This window comes from Coffea arabica, chromosome 11e (assembly GCF_036785885.1).
Source record: "Coffea arabica cultivar ET-39 chromosome 11e, Coffea Arabica ET-39 HiFi, whole genome shotgun sequence".
NCBI classification, from domain to species: Eukaryota; Viridiplantae; Streptophyta; class Magnoliopsida; order Gentianales; family Rubiaceae; genus Coffea; species Coffea arabica.
The window spans coordinates 13,596,437-13,612,078 of record NC_092331.1 but is presented as its reverse complement, the minus strand read 5'-3'; the positions used below and the strand labels follow the sequence as shown (position 1 = coordinate 13,612,078).

At 38.8% G+C, this 15,642-nt stretch overlaps 1 protein-coding gene across 1 annotated transcript; it reads left to right on the top strand.

Annotated features, from left to right (window-relative positions):
- The first annotated feature begins 575 nt into the window (after positions 1 to 575).
- On the top strand, positions 576 to 2,197 carry LOC113718093 (uncharacterized). The gene is made up of 5 exons (XM_072071908.1): positions 576 to 634; positions 745 to 873; positions 972 to 1,013; positions 1,390 to 1,552; positions 1,790 to 2,197. Exons 1-5 carry the CDS (start codon positions 576 to 578, stop codon positions 2,195 to 2,197), a joined length of 801 nt encoding a protein of 266 aa, XP_071928009.1.
- Positions 2,198 to 15,642: the final 13,445 nt, after the last annotated feature.

Here is a 15,642-nt window from a genome sequence, read left to right as displayed (position 1 = left end):
TATGGGCAACATACTACCTCTTTATAGCAGCAAATACTGGCCAAGACAGAACTAGTATGGTTTTTATTAGGAAAAATTGAACATATTATTTGTACTATACCAGCGCTGAATGGGAAACTGGCATGTTTTGTAGTACGTTTTGTCTCCGCTTTTTTGCTGCAAACATACCAGCTCTTTATAGGGAAAATGGGTTTAATAGCGGCCAAAAGGAAACCCGACGTCTGTTTTGTTCTGTGTAACATAAATCAAATATGTGAAAGTTACATAAAATAAAAAATGTTATGAAACAACAATTTGTGAGTAGAGGTCCCTATGTATTCCCAAGAGGATTAATTCATGAAATATTGCTATATTATGTATAGAAGTTACAATCCATTATAGGTAAAATCATTACTTATTATAATTCATAATTGAATTGAATTATAGTATTTCATGAATTTTAGTTTATAACAAAAAATAATACATAATCATATTATAATAGAGTACCCAGGTTTACAGAGGATAAACACCAGCTCTTTATTACTTTTAACCCACTTGGCGAATAAACACCGGCTCTTTATGCCTCTTCTCAATTAATGGGTGACAGACTGAACGGAACATCCGTGGCAGCATACGAGGAGTCAGTCTTGCGGGAGTATATGCATCGGACGCGACCTTTTGGTTGCCATTTAACCCGCCGGACCTCTCTGCCAAATCTGTGCTAGCGACCATTAACCTGAATTGCTGGTTGACGACCCATTACAGGTACGAACTAAGACTCCCTGTTTATCACTGTGGAAGCTATCCTTTGCTCTGCGATGAACGTCGGCCAATTAACGATGTACGTGTAGAGCGTGACTGTTCATGTTCCCTTGCTATCGGTGTTTTGTTACGGTTCGTATGAAATAACCGTATTGACAGATACGTTGGTCGGTTTGTAAAATTGTTTCGGATGACTGTTTTTTGACGACAGAATGTTGCGTCCTTTGCAGGAGAAGTCGCCACTTTCCCATTTCTGTTCGTTTATCGCTACGGTTAGTCGGTCTCCCACAAACTCCGTATATATTACACCTTATCAATCATTATTGGATTTTATAAGGAAGTAGGTGTTGTTTGAAGTTTACTCCATTCTTGGGCGTTTGACGGATTCACTCAACTGTGGCCAGTAAAAGGAGTTAACCGGACATGGCCAACGAACAAAAAAGGAGTTCAACAACCTCCATCCTCTCCCTTCCGACCGAGGTGCTATCCGAGGTGCTTGCACGTGTCGCATCTTGTTCATGCGCTGATCTTTTTCGGGCAAAACTATGGTTCGTTCTGCTATTGGTGATACAAACAGGACAGAGGCGTTTTCTTGTTTGACATGTTACAATCGTTTGCGTTTAATGGATCATTTATCTTATTTTGCAGCTGTAAGTTGTTTTACGAAGTTTCGGACGCAGACAACATTTACCACCGGGTGTCACTGGACAAGTTTGAAATCGTTCCGTGGTCAAAAAACGACCAAGTGTCGAGGTTCTTGAAGAAGTGTAGAGAAAGCAAAAATCCAGAAGCCTTGTATCGAAAAGGAGTGGTAAGCATCGGGCCGATGTCCCGTTTGCTCGAAATTTTGTAGACTAAGCTGACGTCATCTATTTCATTTGAACTTAATTATGATTTTGGTATGCACACTTTACCCCAAAAGATATATACAACAGGTTACTGCAGCTTTCTGCCCCGCCGCCACTGTTCCGCCTGGACATTTTTTATTTTTTCGTTACTATTTCATGACTTTTACGGAAGAGTGTAATATCAACCTTGCGCTGTTTAGGTTGATTATTTTACGGACAAGCATGAGGGCTCAGCATTGCAATGCCTGGAAGAAGCTGCCAATTCAGGCCATGCCGATGCGGCATATGCGTTGGGAATAATTTACATCTTTGTTGGTGGGGACGAGTTAAAGCGCAAAGGTATGCGACTGCTGAGCGGGTTGAAGAAATCCAGAATTCTGAAAGCCAGAAATCAACGTTGTCGTGACAATTTGCGAGCGCTGCTGAGGATGATATGGGTCAAGAACCCCTTGTTTCTAAACCCAACGCCCATTTGTTGTGCCATGACACACGAGAGGAAAACATCTTCATGGCCTATGGATGCCGATGACGTGGAGGAGAGTACATGTGAAGGCTGCGCTTGCGATGAAGAAATTGGAGCAATTTGTGCTGCCCTACCTTATCGTTAGTGTATAAGATTGAATGTTGACAACTCCTTTTGATGCACAAATTTGTCACCATGGTGTACAAATTAATTATGTTTTTTCAGTAAATTGACCGCTACTTCTTACTCTGTTAATATTACTGGTATGAAAAGCTAAATAGCTTATCTTCACCCTTGTATGTTCTGTAAAGTATCACTTTACGTCAATTGACCAGCTCTTTATGGCTTTCCTCCATTATAAGAACAGAGTATCCATTTTGCCATAAATAAAGTTTTTTATCGGCGAAAAAAAAATAAAATCGATTTACGTTAATTGACCAGCTCTTTATGGCTTTACTTCATTATAAGAACAGAGTACCCAGTTTTTCGTAAATCCAATTTTTTATTGGGTAAAATAAAAATTCTAAGCGATTTACGTTAATTGACCAGTTCTTTATTTCTTTCCTCCATTATAAGAACAGAGTACCCATTTTTCCATAAATAAAATCCAAACATCGGGTAAAAAAAAATAAAAAATGATTTATGTTAATTGACCAGCTCTTTATGGCTTTCCTCCATTATAAGAACAGAGTACCCATTTTTAGATAAATAAAATTTTTTATCGGGTAAAAATAAAATAAAATGGATTTACGTTAATTGACCAGCTCTTTATGGCTTTCCTCCATTATAAGAACAGAGTACCCATTTTTCCATAAATAAATTGTTCACTCCGATGAAATAAAAATTTAATCGATTTACGTTGATGTTTCTGAACTCTTTATGGCTTTCCTCCATTATGAGAACAGAGTACCCTCTCGGACATAACTAAATTTATTTATCGGATAAATAAAAAATAAACTCGATTTACAATAAAAGACGGAGCTTTTTATGGCTTTCCTTTACAATAAAGTCGATTTACGTAAACAAATTTATTTATGGGATTAAATGAAAATAAACAAGTTCCTGAATAAAACACGAGCTCTTTTTGGCTATCGTCCATAAATTATCCGTTTTCTGATTTTTGCATAAGCTAATTCAGGGGAGGTTTGTGAAAGTATCCCTTATAATATATGTGTATATCATATATTTAAATTATATAAATACATAATTACATTTGTTATTAAGAATAGATTGTAATATAACCCCTTGTGATTTGGCTTCCGCATAACCCGCTTCGGAATACACGCTGGAATACCGAATCGGGTTGATCTTGATTTGAAGAAATCGGGTTTGCCTCCCCTCCACGCCCGTCCCCGCCTGATCAATTATCCCACAAAAAGCTCGTCTTTGTTGAACTTCTCATCGTTTCTCCTGTTTAGCCCATTAAAAGCTCCGTTGTTGTGGTGTAAACACACTTGAAAAGCTTCGGTTTAAACTTTCCCCCCCTTCTGAAATTTGGAGCAGTTCGAAGCGTTTTAGGCGGCAAGGTCCAAATAAATCGGATTTATCGCGTTCGGTTCCTCTGTTGCTCAACGTACTCAACAATTGAACCGCATCCCGAAGCAAGCATAGGCAGTAAAATGGAGGCCTGTATGAGTCTTCCAGTGTATGCAGGCATGTGGGTCGACGTACAAGCTCTCGCTGGTGAGTGTATCGATATCACGGAATATCTTAATGCCCAAAATTTGTTAAATTTGCTGGGAAATAATGACAAGTGCTATGATGCAATGGTTAGGGAATTCTATGCTAACTGTAGGGCAAATAAGCAGAAGTCTGTTCTGCGTTCAGTGGTTAGGAAGGTACACATGGAATTGTCTGCTGAGGTTTTGTGTTCAGAGTTTGGGTTGGTTGACAGTGGATACACTGTTGACTATAAACGGATTAGCGCAAAGAATGTAGATAAGGTTGCTGTGAAGGGGTACAATGACCTAGAATTTCTTGGAGAGATTCGGCAAAATGGTTACAGAGTTATGAAATTGGGCAAAAAGAATAAGTTTTATGCGCCGTATATGAAAGTGTTGCCACGGCTGTTACATCTGATAATAACGCATAGCATTGTTCCTAAAGCCGGAAGTATCACTTCCGTTAGTGCATTAGAAAGAGTTATATTGTGGCATATGTTACACAAACAACCAGTAAACATAGGCAATTTGATCATTGCAACTATGCTCAACAGGATTAGGAAGATTAAGAGCAGGGAGAATAAGAGAACACATCTCCCTTTTGGTATGTTGCTGACCAGGCTGTTTAGGCGCTTTGATGTGCCATTCTTGGCTGACCATGTTGACAAAGGATTTTACGGCCAAAAAATGGGGGTATCGTACTTCAAAAGACTGGCATTCAAAGGTGAAGATGGTGGTTGGATGTGGAAGAAATCCTATACCTCTGATGCTGTCATTGGTCAGACTGGGGACGCGAATAGAAAACTTGTAGAAATAAAAGAGATGGATAAGGGGGGGAAGTGTGCTGGGGTCGAGGTGCGGCCGGTTGTGGGGGAAAAACCACACCTTGAAGAAGTTGTCCTACTATATGAACAGACCAGAAAAGGGGCAACTGTATGTGACATTGTTATTTTACTCCTTGTTTCTTCTTCTCGATGGCAACACAGGAGGATAACCCAATATTTGTATGACTAGGTTGTGGATAAAGTGAAACAAATTTTACAAGGGGTTGGTGCCATCAAAGTGAAGGACTGCGGATTTGAGACATTGCCATTTCTACGAGATGTAAGACATGCTCTTGCGCTTTTTAAATAATCCCCTTTATATATGCTAATACCTTTATTGTCCAGTGTCTACCACAAGCTTCCGGCGTACCACCTGATGAATTGAAAGAAGCCGTATGCTTTCATGTCAGAGAACTCGTCCCGCAGATGTATGTTAAACTATCGGTACTGTCAATGGCTAACAATGGTCTCGCTTTCATCTCTTTATTGTAATCATGTCAATCATTGTTCACAGCTGTGTCAGTACACTAGATAGGCAGCATCTCTTTGATATTACTAGAGAAGAACTGGAGCAAGTGATGCTTCAGGAGACATGTCTCAGTGACAAAGTAAGTTTTTTATGCGATTGCACAGGCCTACCTTGTTCACTGATCTCGCTTTGTATTTCCACTCTTATTGAATGTTTGAATTTGTTCCATTCTGTGAAGGTTGTGACCCAGTACCTTCACTTACTCCAGAAACAATATAAGCAATTTGTTTTCTTCAATCCTATGTTTTGGGTACGTAACGAAAATTATTGTATGTGCTGTTGTGCCTTGCAAAATGTGGAACTAATACTTGCTTCTCAATCACTTCGTTGTAGCTGAAATGTGTGTTAGACTATCCATGCATATCTCCCGCAACCAAAAAGCCATTCGTTGATCAAAGCAATGACGACTCCATGACAAATCCTGAAAAGGTAAACATTAGCTATCATTCTCGCCTTAACATTCTTATACAATATGAGTAGCAGCTGCATGTTAGTGGAATTGGATTCAGCCTAATATGCCTTAGCTTTTAACACATTCGACATTGCTTGTATGTGATTGCAGATTTTTTTCCCAATCATTTATTCAAATCATTGGTTGCTCATGATTGCACATGTCAAGGACAAAGAAGTGTACATTGTTGATTCTATGGACAATTACAAAACCTTCTACCAAGGTTTGATGCAATCTGTGGTGAGTAAACATCGAAATCGTACCTTAGCTTCATTTCCGAAGAAGGTAACATATTTCTAACATTCGAGCGTCTGCTGTATTTATTTCCTTTTTAGGAATGGATTTTGATGGAAATTTTCCACGAAAATCAACCCTGGACATTTATTCTTGTAAAACACAAACTAAAACAGACAGACGCGGCAAGTTGCGGGGTTTTCACCTTGAAGTTTGCGCAATGTTGGGCAAAGGGGTGTCGGCCACTATTTGTAAGTGCACAAATATACAATCCCTTGTGGCAAGCTCACTTTATTGCGTCTGACATCATTTCTGAATGTATGTACAGCTTGATGCTGTCATTGATAGAAAATTTATTGCCTGGGAGATCGCTTTGGGGAAACTTGCGGACCCGTTCGCTTATGCTGCGTTCCTGATAGAAAATAAACAGGCACATGAGGCTGTAACCAGAGGAGATTTGCAAAATGATGCTACCAACGATGTGGGGCATCAGGAAACAGGGAACGGTACATTATGTCTCGCCTTTACTGTAATTGGTTCGTTGCATATGAAGGCAATATTAAATTTTAAATTCTTTAGGGCATTTGCAAATTATTGGTACGAAATTAATCTTGTATAAAGGAAACCATTAAAAGTGTACGTACCTCTGTTCCGATGCATCTCCCCGTGACCATCGCATTCACAAATTGCTTTTCTACTCCCGCTATTCCATTATTGCAGGGCTGCTGCTCACGACATTGTAATAAATTCTCGACCCCAGATCTTTGCTTTACACTTTCCAATTCCTCTTGTTTGATTTCGCATTATGACATTCAAATTGGATCTCACATGCAAAATCCATGTGCTGAAATGCTGTATGCCTTCAATTTTTCCCCAGTCGAAGGTACAAGGGTAACAAAAAGCCCGCCAGAACTTGCGTCCGCCAATGATTCAAAGAAGAAGCTTCTTATTCTTGATTTGAATGGAGTGGTTCTGGGCAGTGCATTTCGCCATTCGACCAGAAATCGGGACTTTAACTTCAGGCCACATTGCTTTGAATTTTTGAAGGTCTGTCTGTCATATTTTGAGGTGGCTGTTTGGTCATCGAAGCTAAGGTATCCGCGAACCTATATTTGAATTACTTCATTAACTGGAACTTCAATACAACTTTTTGTGTTATCATTCAAATTGAAGACATTTGTGTTTTCTGCAGCCACAATATTCAACCAGTGTTGGACAGTCTATCCAAAAAAATTAATGAACGTTTGGAGCAGAGACTGTTATTTGTTTGGGTGAGATGTAATTCACAAATTACTTCGATTGTGTGTAGTCAGTCCGTGTGCAAGACTTCTGATAAAGGAAAGTCGGGAACAATCAATATTGTGCAGGATCAGTCGCGGTGCACTATGACACAAACCAGCCTTAGGGAAAATCCAGACAAAACGGTGATGTTTAAGGACCTGAAACATGTGTGGGGAGAATATAAGTCGTACAACAGCTCTAACACGATATTAGTCGATGATTCTCCGTATAAATCGTTCCTTAATTCTGTAAGTGCACCATACCCACTGATCGTTATGATGTATATGTTCCGGTATGCACAAATAACATGATCAGGGCTAACTGTTTCCATATTACTCATTCTTCAGCCGTACAATGCCATCTTCCCCACCTCTTATACATGTTACACTGTAGAAGACAATTATTTGGGTAAAACGCGGTTCGCGATGCTTTGAAATGTGGCTTTTGCTACGGTAAGCACAGCGTGTTCAGCTAGCCTGACACAAAACATATTTGCAGATCCTGAAGGAGATTTTGTACGACACCTGAAGAAATTGGCCAGTGCTGATAATGTACAAGATTTCATTAAGCGAAACCGTTTTGGACAATCACCTGTAACAGAAGGCAGTGTGGATTGGCACTTTTATGTTAATGTTGTCAGCAAGCTTGGACTGCATAACACAACAAAGCAAGTGACGCGCAAACGGGAAGCCCCAAACAGATATTCTCCGGAGGTATCCATTGCATTCATGTTCAGGAATATGTTCACAATAGTTCAACACCTCGTTATGATAGCTAAAATTGCGTCTGATCATATGCACAGAGCAAGAAAAAAAGGAAAATTTGAAAGCATGAGGAAGATCAGTTTATGGACCGTTCACCGTACGGAGCCTTCTCCAAACCATTGGAAGGAGAGAACCTCTCTTCTGATGGGACACATTAGGTGCCTGTTGTGCTTTAGTGAGACACTGGGCCTGTCTAATTCATATATGTTGGTACTACTTTCTTCCCCTACTTCTGTTTTTGTTTGCAAAGGATACAAGCTGAGTTTTTTTATGCAAATTCTAAAAATGTCGCAGTTGGAAATCACCCTATTGTCTGCAGGTTCCCGAATGCACATCAGGAAAAATTATCAGATAATGGCTGTAATTGCTGTCAAATGCAGGATGCGTCAGCCATATACTCCTGCTACAAACGTTGGCATGTAGTAAGTTTAGCCTGTTTTCATTCTAATTGTTTGTTGGCAACTTCTCGTGTAAACATTAAGGATCTAAATGTCACACACTAAATCTGTCCGTCTGGTTAACCTCTCGGATACGTGCAATACTAACAGTTGGTCAGGGAGCAATGGTTCACATTAATTGAGCTAGGCTCCTTGCTTTGCGTCTGTACCAAAATAAACTCCAGCAATGGAATCTGTTAACCAACACGAAGTCTGTATGAGTTGGAGAGATGTGGAAAAACAGAATTTTATGAGAATGCAACTTTACATATTTGCCCTTTCAATTTTTAAATCAAAGTCCAAAGATTAGTTTTCTTGTTCCAATAAATAGAATATTTGAGCAAGACAAATTTCTAAAACGATTGCATATGCATTCCTACAAGGTGAATAATAATAAGTTGCGTTTCCAAATAATAAGTTGCTATTTTTTTCTTGCATCTTGACCTATTTGCCCAATTTTACTCAAAATGTTAACCTTCAGCTCATTGACATTCCACATATATATTTATAAATGTATATTATATGTGCATATATTTATAATATATATGTGTATGTGGTAATAATATATTATATAATTATACTTATATTTGTTATTATAAATATACTAATATATACTAAAAATTATACTAATTAATATATAATATTCTCTATAATTATTAAAAATATTAGTACAATTACATAATCTATTATATAAATATATATTATAATTATTTAAATAAATAAATTAACTAATTCTAAATATTTTGGGATAATTTCATAAACCAAATCGCGCTCACTTCCGTAATGTATCACTTTCCCATAAAAGACCAGCTCTTTATGACCTTCCTCCATTATAAGAACAAAGCACCCCTTTTTCCATTAATAGATTTATTTATCGGATAAAATATATTAAAACTCGTTTTCCAATAAAACCCCAGCTCTTTATGGCTTTTGTCCATTATAAGAACACAGTACCCTTTTCCATAAAAGAATTTATTTATTGAATAAAAATAAATCAGTTGTCTAATAAAACACCAGCTCTTTATGGCTTTCGTTCATAAATTATCCAGTTTCCCATTTTTCCATACGCTAATTCAGGGGAGGTTTGTGAAATTATCCCGTAGAATATATATGTGTATATAATATTAATAAATTATATAATTATAATTATATAAAATATTAGTTATGGGTGAAGAACGGAACAAGAGAATTACGGGTGAATTATAGGTGAAGAACGTTAAAATTTTAGTTATTGGTGAATTATGGGTGACGAACGGAACAAAGCCCAGTTTTCTGATTCCTCGACTTGCTGGAAGTTGAGAAAGTACATGACACAGTGACAGGGCCACCGAGAAAGCTTTGCAGTGCATTTAGAAATTTATTTTAGGATATAGTGGGAAATTTAGGAAATTTCCGAATTTATTAAAGGCGTTGTGTTATAAGAGTCAACCTCTTTATGCCTTTCTTCCTTCATACACTCACCTAATTACCCAAGTTCCTCAGCTACAAATTCATTTATCGAAAAGCAAAAAAATAGACCCGTTGTTCATTAAAGAGTAGCTCTTTAAGGCTTTCTTCCGTTAAACTGACACAGTCCCCGACGTGCATCAAATACAAATGTATTTATCGGACGAAATTGCTGTTAAACCCGTTGTTGAAAAGTGTCGATCAGCTCTTTATGGCTTGCGACCCTGTTACACTGACAAAGTAGTATCCAGGTGCCTTAAACACAAATGTATTTACCGGATGAAATATAGTTAAAGCCGTTGTTGAATAAAGATCAGCTCTTTGTAAAAGAGCAGCTCTTTATGGCTTTCTCCGTACTAGGTAACCATTTTCCGTTAAAAAAAATATTCATTTATCGGCTAAATGTAAATTAAACCCCTTTTCCAATAAGCTCTTTATGGATTTCCTCCGCTATGACAACAGAGTACCAATATCCCATACTTACAATTTCACTTATCGGATAAACTTTAATTCAACACGGTTTGCAATAAAACACCAGCTATGTATGGCTAATTTATTTGTTCGATAAAATCGGATCGATATTATACTTGAGTGCCATTTACCCGTTAGCATAGAATGCAAAGCAAGAAACTAACCTATTGCAGGTTTAAACTCCGTTTGAAGACAAATTGTTTCGGATACGTCAACACACCTAATTCATAAACTCTCGCGAAACATAAATTTAAACGCGTTAATTATTAATTACCACAAATCAAATATTTCAATCTTTTTTCATTTCTTTCTAATGAGTGCATACCATGGATCACGAATCTTCTCTTAACTCTCCACCACATGAACATTGTGGTACTCGTTATCCCCATTGCAGGGTCTCCCCACACCACCGCCGGCGAGTTTGCTCGGTTGCACTTTGCTTTCCCTTCCTCTAATGAAACTCATAGATACACACCAACCGCTTGCCTTACTATGGCAGCTTTTGCACTCTGTCTCCGTCTTCTACATTTTGGGCTACGACGACGTGCATCCGAGTATGACAGCCCCTATTACATGCCCCTTTCCACAAAATGCCGCTACTTTGTCTCTCTATCTTGCCACCTTCATCCAACCTCAACTTTATTCATCTCCAACCTCCTGTGCATGTTCGCTTTCCGCATAATTTGATGACGGACAACGTTGGCATCATCCAGAACCAAAGACAGTGCTACTTTGCGCCGCTCCTGCTCCGAATTGTACTGCACCGATAAATTTGTTACTATCTCCATCGTTCGCAACCAAAGCAAGCAAACACTACTGTTACACCACACGGCGCCATTCCTTTTTGCTTACCTCATTCCATTTCCAGCTTCCAATTCCACTTGATAACATATCCATGTACTTCAGCATGAATAACCCACAATCCCACCTGCATTACAAACCATAACCACAAATTTAGACACAACCGTTGCTGAACCATGGAAAAAACTTCCAAACCTATGCACGTGCAACTTACGCATTCCGTTGCTGTGGACATGTGGCTGCAGCTTTTATTTTGTACAGCCAAAGGCATGACGAATACTGCCCCTCCAAACCATAAGTCAGCGCTGCTTCCAACCTTTCAATCTGAGGGCCATACAAGAAAAACATATGCGATTTTAAGTTTACTGCCACCAATTGTAAAGGTGATGGTCGTGTTCATGAAATGTTTGACAAACCAACTTAGTTTACCATTGTCTCCACGGAGCTGCGCCTATTCATATCCGTTTGCTCGTGTCCTCTCATTGAATCATAAATTAATACTTCTTCGCTTGCCATGTCCACCACACACATATACCAATGCTCATTGTGCCACATTGGCACGAATATCTGAAGCATAGCAGCGGTTAGTTGGTCATCATCATGGGAATCTGTATCTATTCCATTATGCTACATAACAGGGCAGCTTCTCGTACCTTCTCACACTTTTTTATATTACCTCCTACTTTACATTCCTGTAGATACGTACAGTAGAGCTCGTCTGCTGATTTGTTGAACTCCAAAATCTCTTGCTACAACACGACAGTAAAATATGACATTTTAATATGAATGTACGTACTCACACCCCCCAACTTTGGCCGAACACTTGTACCTGAAACCAAGTTGGCATGAACCACCATCGAATAGACTGATCTACAGCACGCCTTTGCTGCCTTGCTGTTTTCATCGCACAATAGCAATTTATTATCTGCACCAAACTCAAGTCACATCACTTCGTCCTCCATGAAACAGTCCACATAACACCACCCAATTTCAATCCCTCGATTTACTCACATCGCATGCCATGGGTTTTTCAGGAAGCAAGGACCCCATTGCATCCCGGCTTGCTGTCTGCCCCTTAATTGACACCAGTACTTCCCTGTCATTACAACAGGGTACATTAATCTTTTCCCTATGTGTATTACGGTTTCATAATCTACAAACTTGATATCATCATTTTCAATGATGAGAGTTAAAACGGCCAGAGTAGGTTCGCTCTTCCTCACTAATACAACCAGCAATCACGGTTTCAATGACTCAATCAGTCCTTAGGGTCATTGAGTTAGCCTAAGGCGGTTATGTACTAACCATAAGGGTCATTGAGTTATCATTGTAGTTCCATTCTCAAACTTCTTGAATACTCACCTTTTTTTCTATATGCAAGCATGTTACCTACCCTTGCTTTTTATATAAGCAGGCATGATTGACAGCACACAAATTGTAAGTTTTATGCTCACTTGTAAACCAATTTTAACTGCTTCCAACATTTTCGTTGCTATGCCCTCTCCCCTATGGGGATAATCATACTACATATTTAGTCAACCTTATAATTGCAAATACTTTTCTGTCCCCTTTGCCATTGCAATTTCAAATAAAGGATAAAACAAAATAGAACTGTTGATTTAACAAATCCATGATCCAGTACATACCCTTGCGACAGCTGAGTGTCAAACAAGAACTTCAGTATTTTTGCTCGTCCCTCACTCAATTTTTCGCCGATAGATGCCAGCCTCGTTTCCTGCTACCACAAAAATATGTCATCTTTCATTGTCTATATTTTCCCATACTTTAGTAATTCTGGAACGTTGGAATACTCACCTTTGCCAATAAAGCAACCATCTTCGTTTGAGGCTCGTTCATCCCACTGCTATCCATCTGTACATAAAACTACAATTTATACTTTACTTTTCTAATGCTACGAAATACCTTGCCACAAACCGATGCATACCTTTATTCTTTTACCTTGCCTTCTGTTTTGTTTGTCTTCCCACACAGGCTTCTCCGTATTGTCCATCCTTAGTCTCTTTCTACTCCTCCACTTTGTAATTTTTGATGCACTCTTTTCACCCATTACAGTACTATTCGTAGTTACTCTATCATTTTCACTCCTGCTTTTGGACCTAACATCTGGCGTTGTAGGACTAATTTTATGTAACTCACTCCCTCTTTTAACATTACCACGCCAATCGTCCTTCTGCCCACCCTCCACACCAAGTGACCGGTTTGTTTTGCACACCCTTCCACTTTCATACATGCTCCTCAGCCTTTCAAAACGACATTCAATCATTGCTTCCATTCTACCAATACTATCCTTCACATCTTTATTACCACATTCAATTTCAATCAGTCTTCTATCAATGTCTTCTCTACAGCTTATGTTATTGTAAAACTGCACATTGCCCTGTCACTACAAGCCTTCAGTTTTGTACTACTAGTAACGTCACAAAATGCAGCTTGCAATTTCAACAACAATTCACACGAAAGGATTTTACATTACCTGTTCCCCCTCAAATATGTGATTCCTCCTCAATATTCGCACGCTTTCATTAATCTCGTACCTTCCCCAAAACCTTAGCCTCGGCCCTCTCGGCTGGAACTTGCGAAACTCGTCCTCACCCTCGATATAGAATCGTTCCAGATAGTAAATCTGCATGGACAAACACGCCTACCATCATTTACAGGTCCTTTATATCAAACTTTAATTTCATTATTCCAGCAATTCCTGTCTCTAATACAAAATGGTGCGTATTTCTTATACCATCAAGAAAAGTGCACATCCCGCTATTCCGTTGCCGTCTCTATCACGGATGCTCTTCACCAAATTGTCTAGTATGAATTTCGACCAGTTCAAATTTTCCATATTCTCCTCTGTAGCCACTACAGCCACCAGATCCCGCCTCACTGTGTCATCCAAACTTGGTGCTAACAACCTACCAACAACAAACAGTACGAACTTCACTTTGAATTCTAAGCTTTCGTTATGCAAACTACATATACTGTGCCTCAATTCCTCCACTACAATTTCACCGCTATTTATTCTGATATTCAATTCTCTTTCCAACTCTGTATCCATCTCTTGCCTTCGCTTTTCGCTTTCAATATCTTTCCCACGGCTGCTCAAGCCAAGTACACATTCCACATCCTCGGCTGTCACCTGTAGACAGTACCCATGAACGTTCAGTGTCCTCCGATCTACATCAAAGTTATCCATCAGCCAGTTCAACATCTCTTCGTCAACCTCTACTCCCTTCACATTCAAAATTGGAGCGAATCCAAAGTCTCTGACAGCCTACCGCTGCTCATCCGAGAGCCAATCCACCATATTCTTCACGGAATGAGTTGAGTGGCTTACCATTGTTTCCGCCGTCCGACGAATGCCCTTCCTTTCACTGCTGCAACTTTTATAATTCGAAGGTGTTCCACTCTCATGCATCAGCGATACTACATTTTCGCTTTCTCCTTCGCTATCCCACTGCATATCCGAAGCATCTATTTCGGCCGCCAGCTCCATAACAAATCCCTATCTTCTGCTATTCCTCCTGCTCCGGTTTTGGCGCTTCTTCCTTTCTAATACGCCTACACTGTTTAGCTTATCCAGTAAGCTTCGCGCCTTCTTTACCTCCCGTACTTTCGCGTACAAACCCTCACTTTGCCAGTTGCTTAATTTCGCCCCCTCCACATTTCACGTGCGCACATGGAGTCCCCTTCAACGCCCAATAGCTCTTCCGGTTACAAGTCACAAAAGCCCTTTCCACGTGCCCAGCCAACACACTTCCCCTACCGTTTGTGGCCACAAATGCTTGAATGTCTTTTCCCTTAACTTTCCACACCTCTGTTTTGACATCTAAACATACTGCCGCAACATCCAATTCTAGAAAAAGGAAAACTAGACTAGTATGTTTCATAATGTGAGTTGGAAGCTCGCGTCTGAAAAGCAATCTCAAATTGTATCCGATGTTTGAGTACTCTAACTCTTCAAAAAAAAAATCACACTTCAAAATCTTGTTAGCATCTCCTTGTTATTCTAACTTGACGAACACCTAACATAAAAACCTATGAATCTGATACTACTTATTGGTATAAAAAAATTTCACACAGCAGAAGCGATTTTTAACACATAAAGAAATATGTGAAAAGAGAAAAATAATTAAATTCAACAAATACTTAAAAATTTTATTAATCAAATCTCAACAATAAGACCAAGCCATAGTTTTTTCTCTAACGCCCGGCAACTAACAAATCTCACTAGGCTCTCAAATTTCTTGGAGCTTCCCCTTCAATCAAACAATGATGCATGCAATGTATAAAGGCATCCTGCAGACTCAAATTATAAAGAAAAGGAAACTCGCTAAACCAATTATCACTAGGACTAGACTTACCAAGACTTGACTGTTCAACCCACTAGGACATATAAAAGAAACCAATAAGTGTAAGGACTCTAATCGACCAAAAAAAAAAGTAAACTCCTTGAAGATTTAGGGTGCATTTGATGATGTTTGAAAATTGAAATCTGAAATATGAATTTGTTAAATTATTAAATTGTTAAGTACTAAATTTGATGTATTTGAGTGTTTATCATATTAAATGATAGGTGAATAGTTTTTCACTTATTTTTCAAAGCAAGTTTTTTTAAAAAAATTTAGTGCCACTTCATTAATTTGAATGTTCTATTTTTTATTATTAAATACATTTGA

What these genes read in the sequence shown, in the direction of transcription:
- LOC113718093 (XM_072071908.1), top strand. Translation starts at nt 576, where the DNA reads ATGGGTGACAGACTGAACGGAACATCCGTGGCAGCATACGAGGAGTCA. An exon ending in GAGGAGTCAGTCTTGCGGGA is followed by an intron (nt 635 to 744) that starts GTATATGCATCG and finishes GACCCATTACAG; the next exon opens with GTACGAACTAAGACTCCCTG. An exon ending in GCTATCGGTGTTTTGTTACG is followed by an intron (nt 874 to 971) that starts GTTCGTATGAAA and finishes CGTCCTTTGCAG; the next exon opens with GAGAAGTCGCCACTTTCCCA.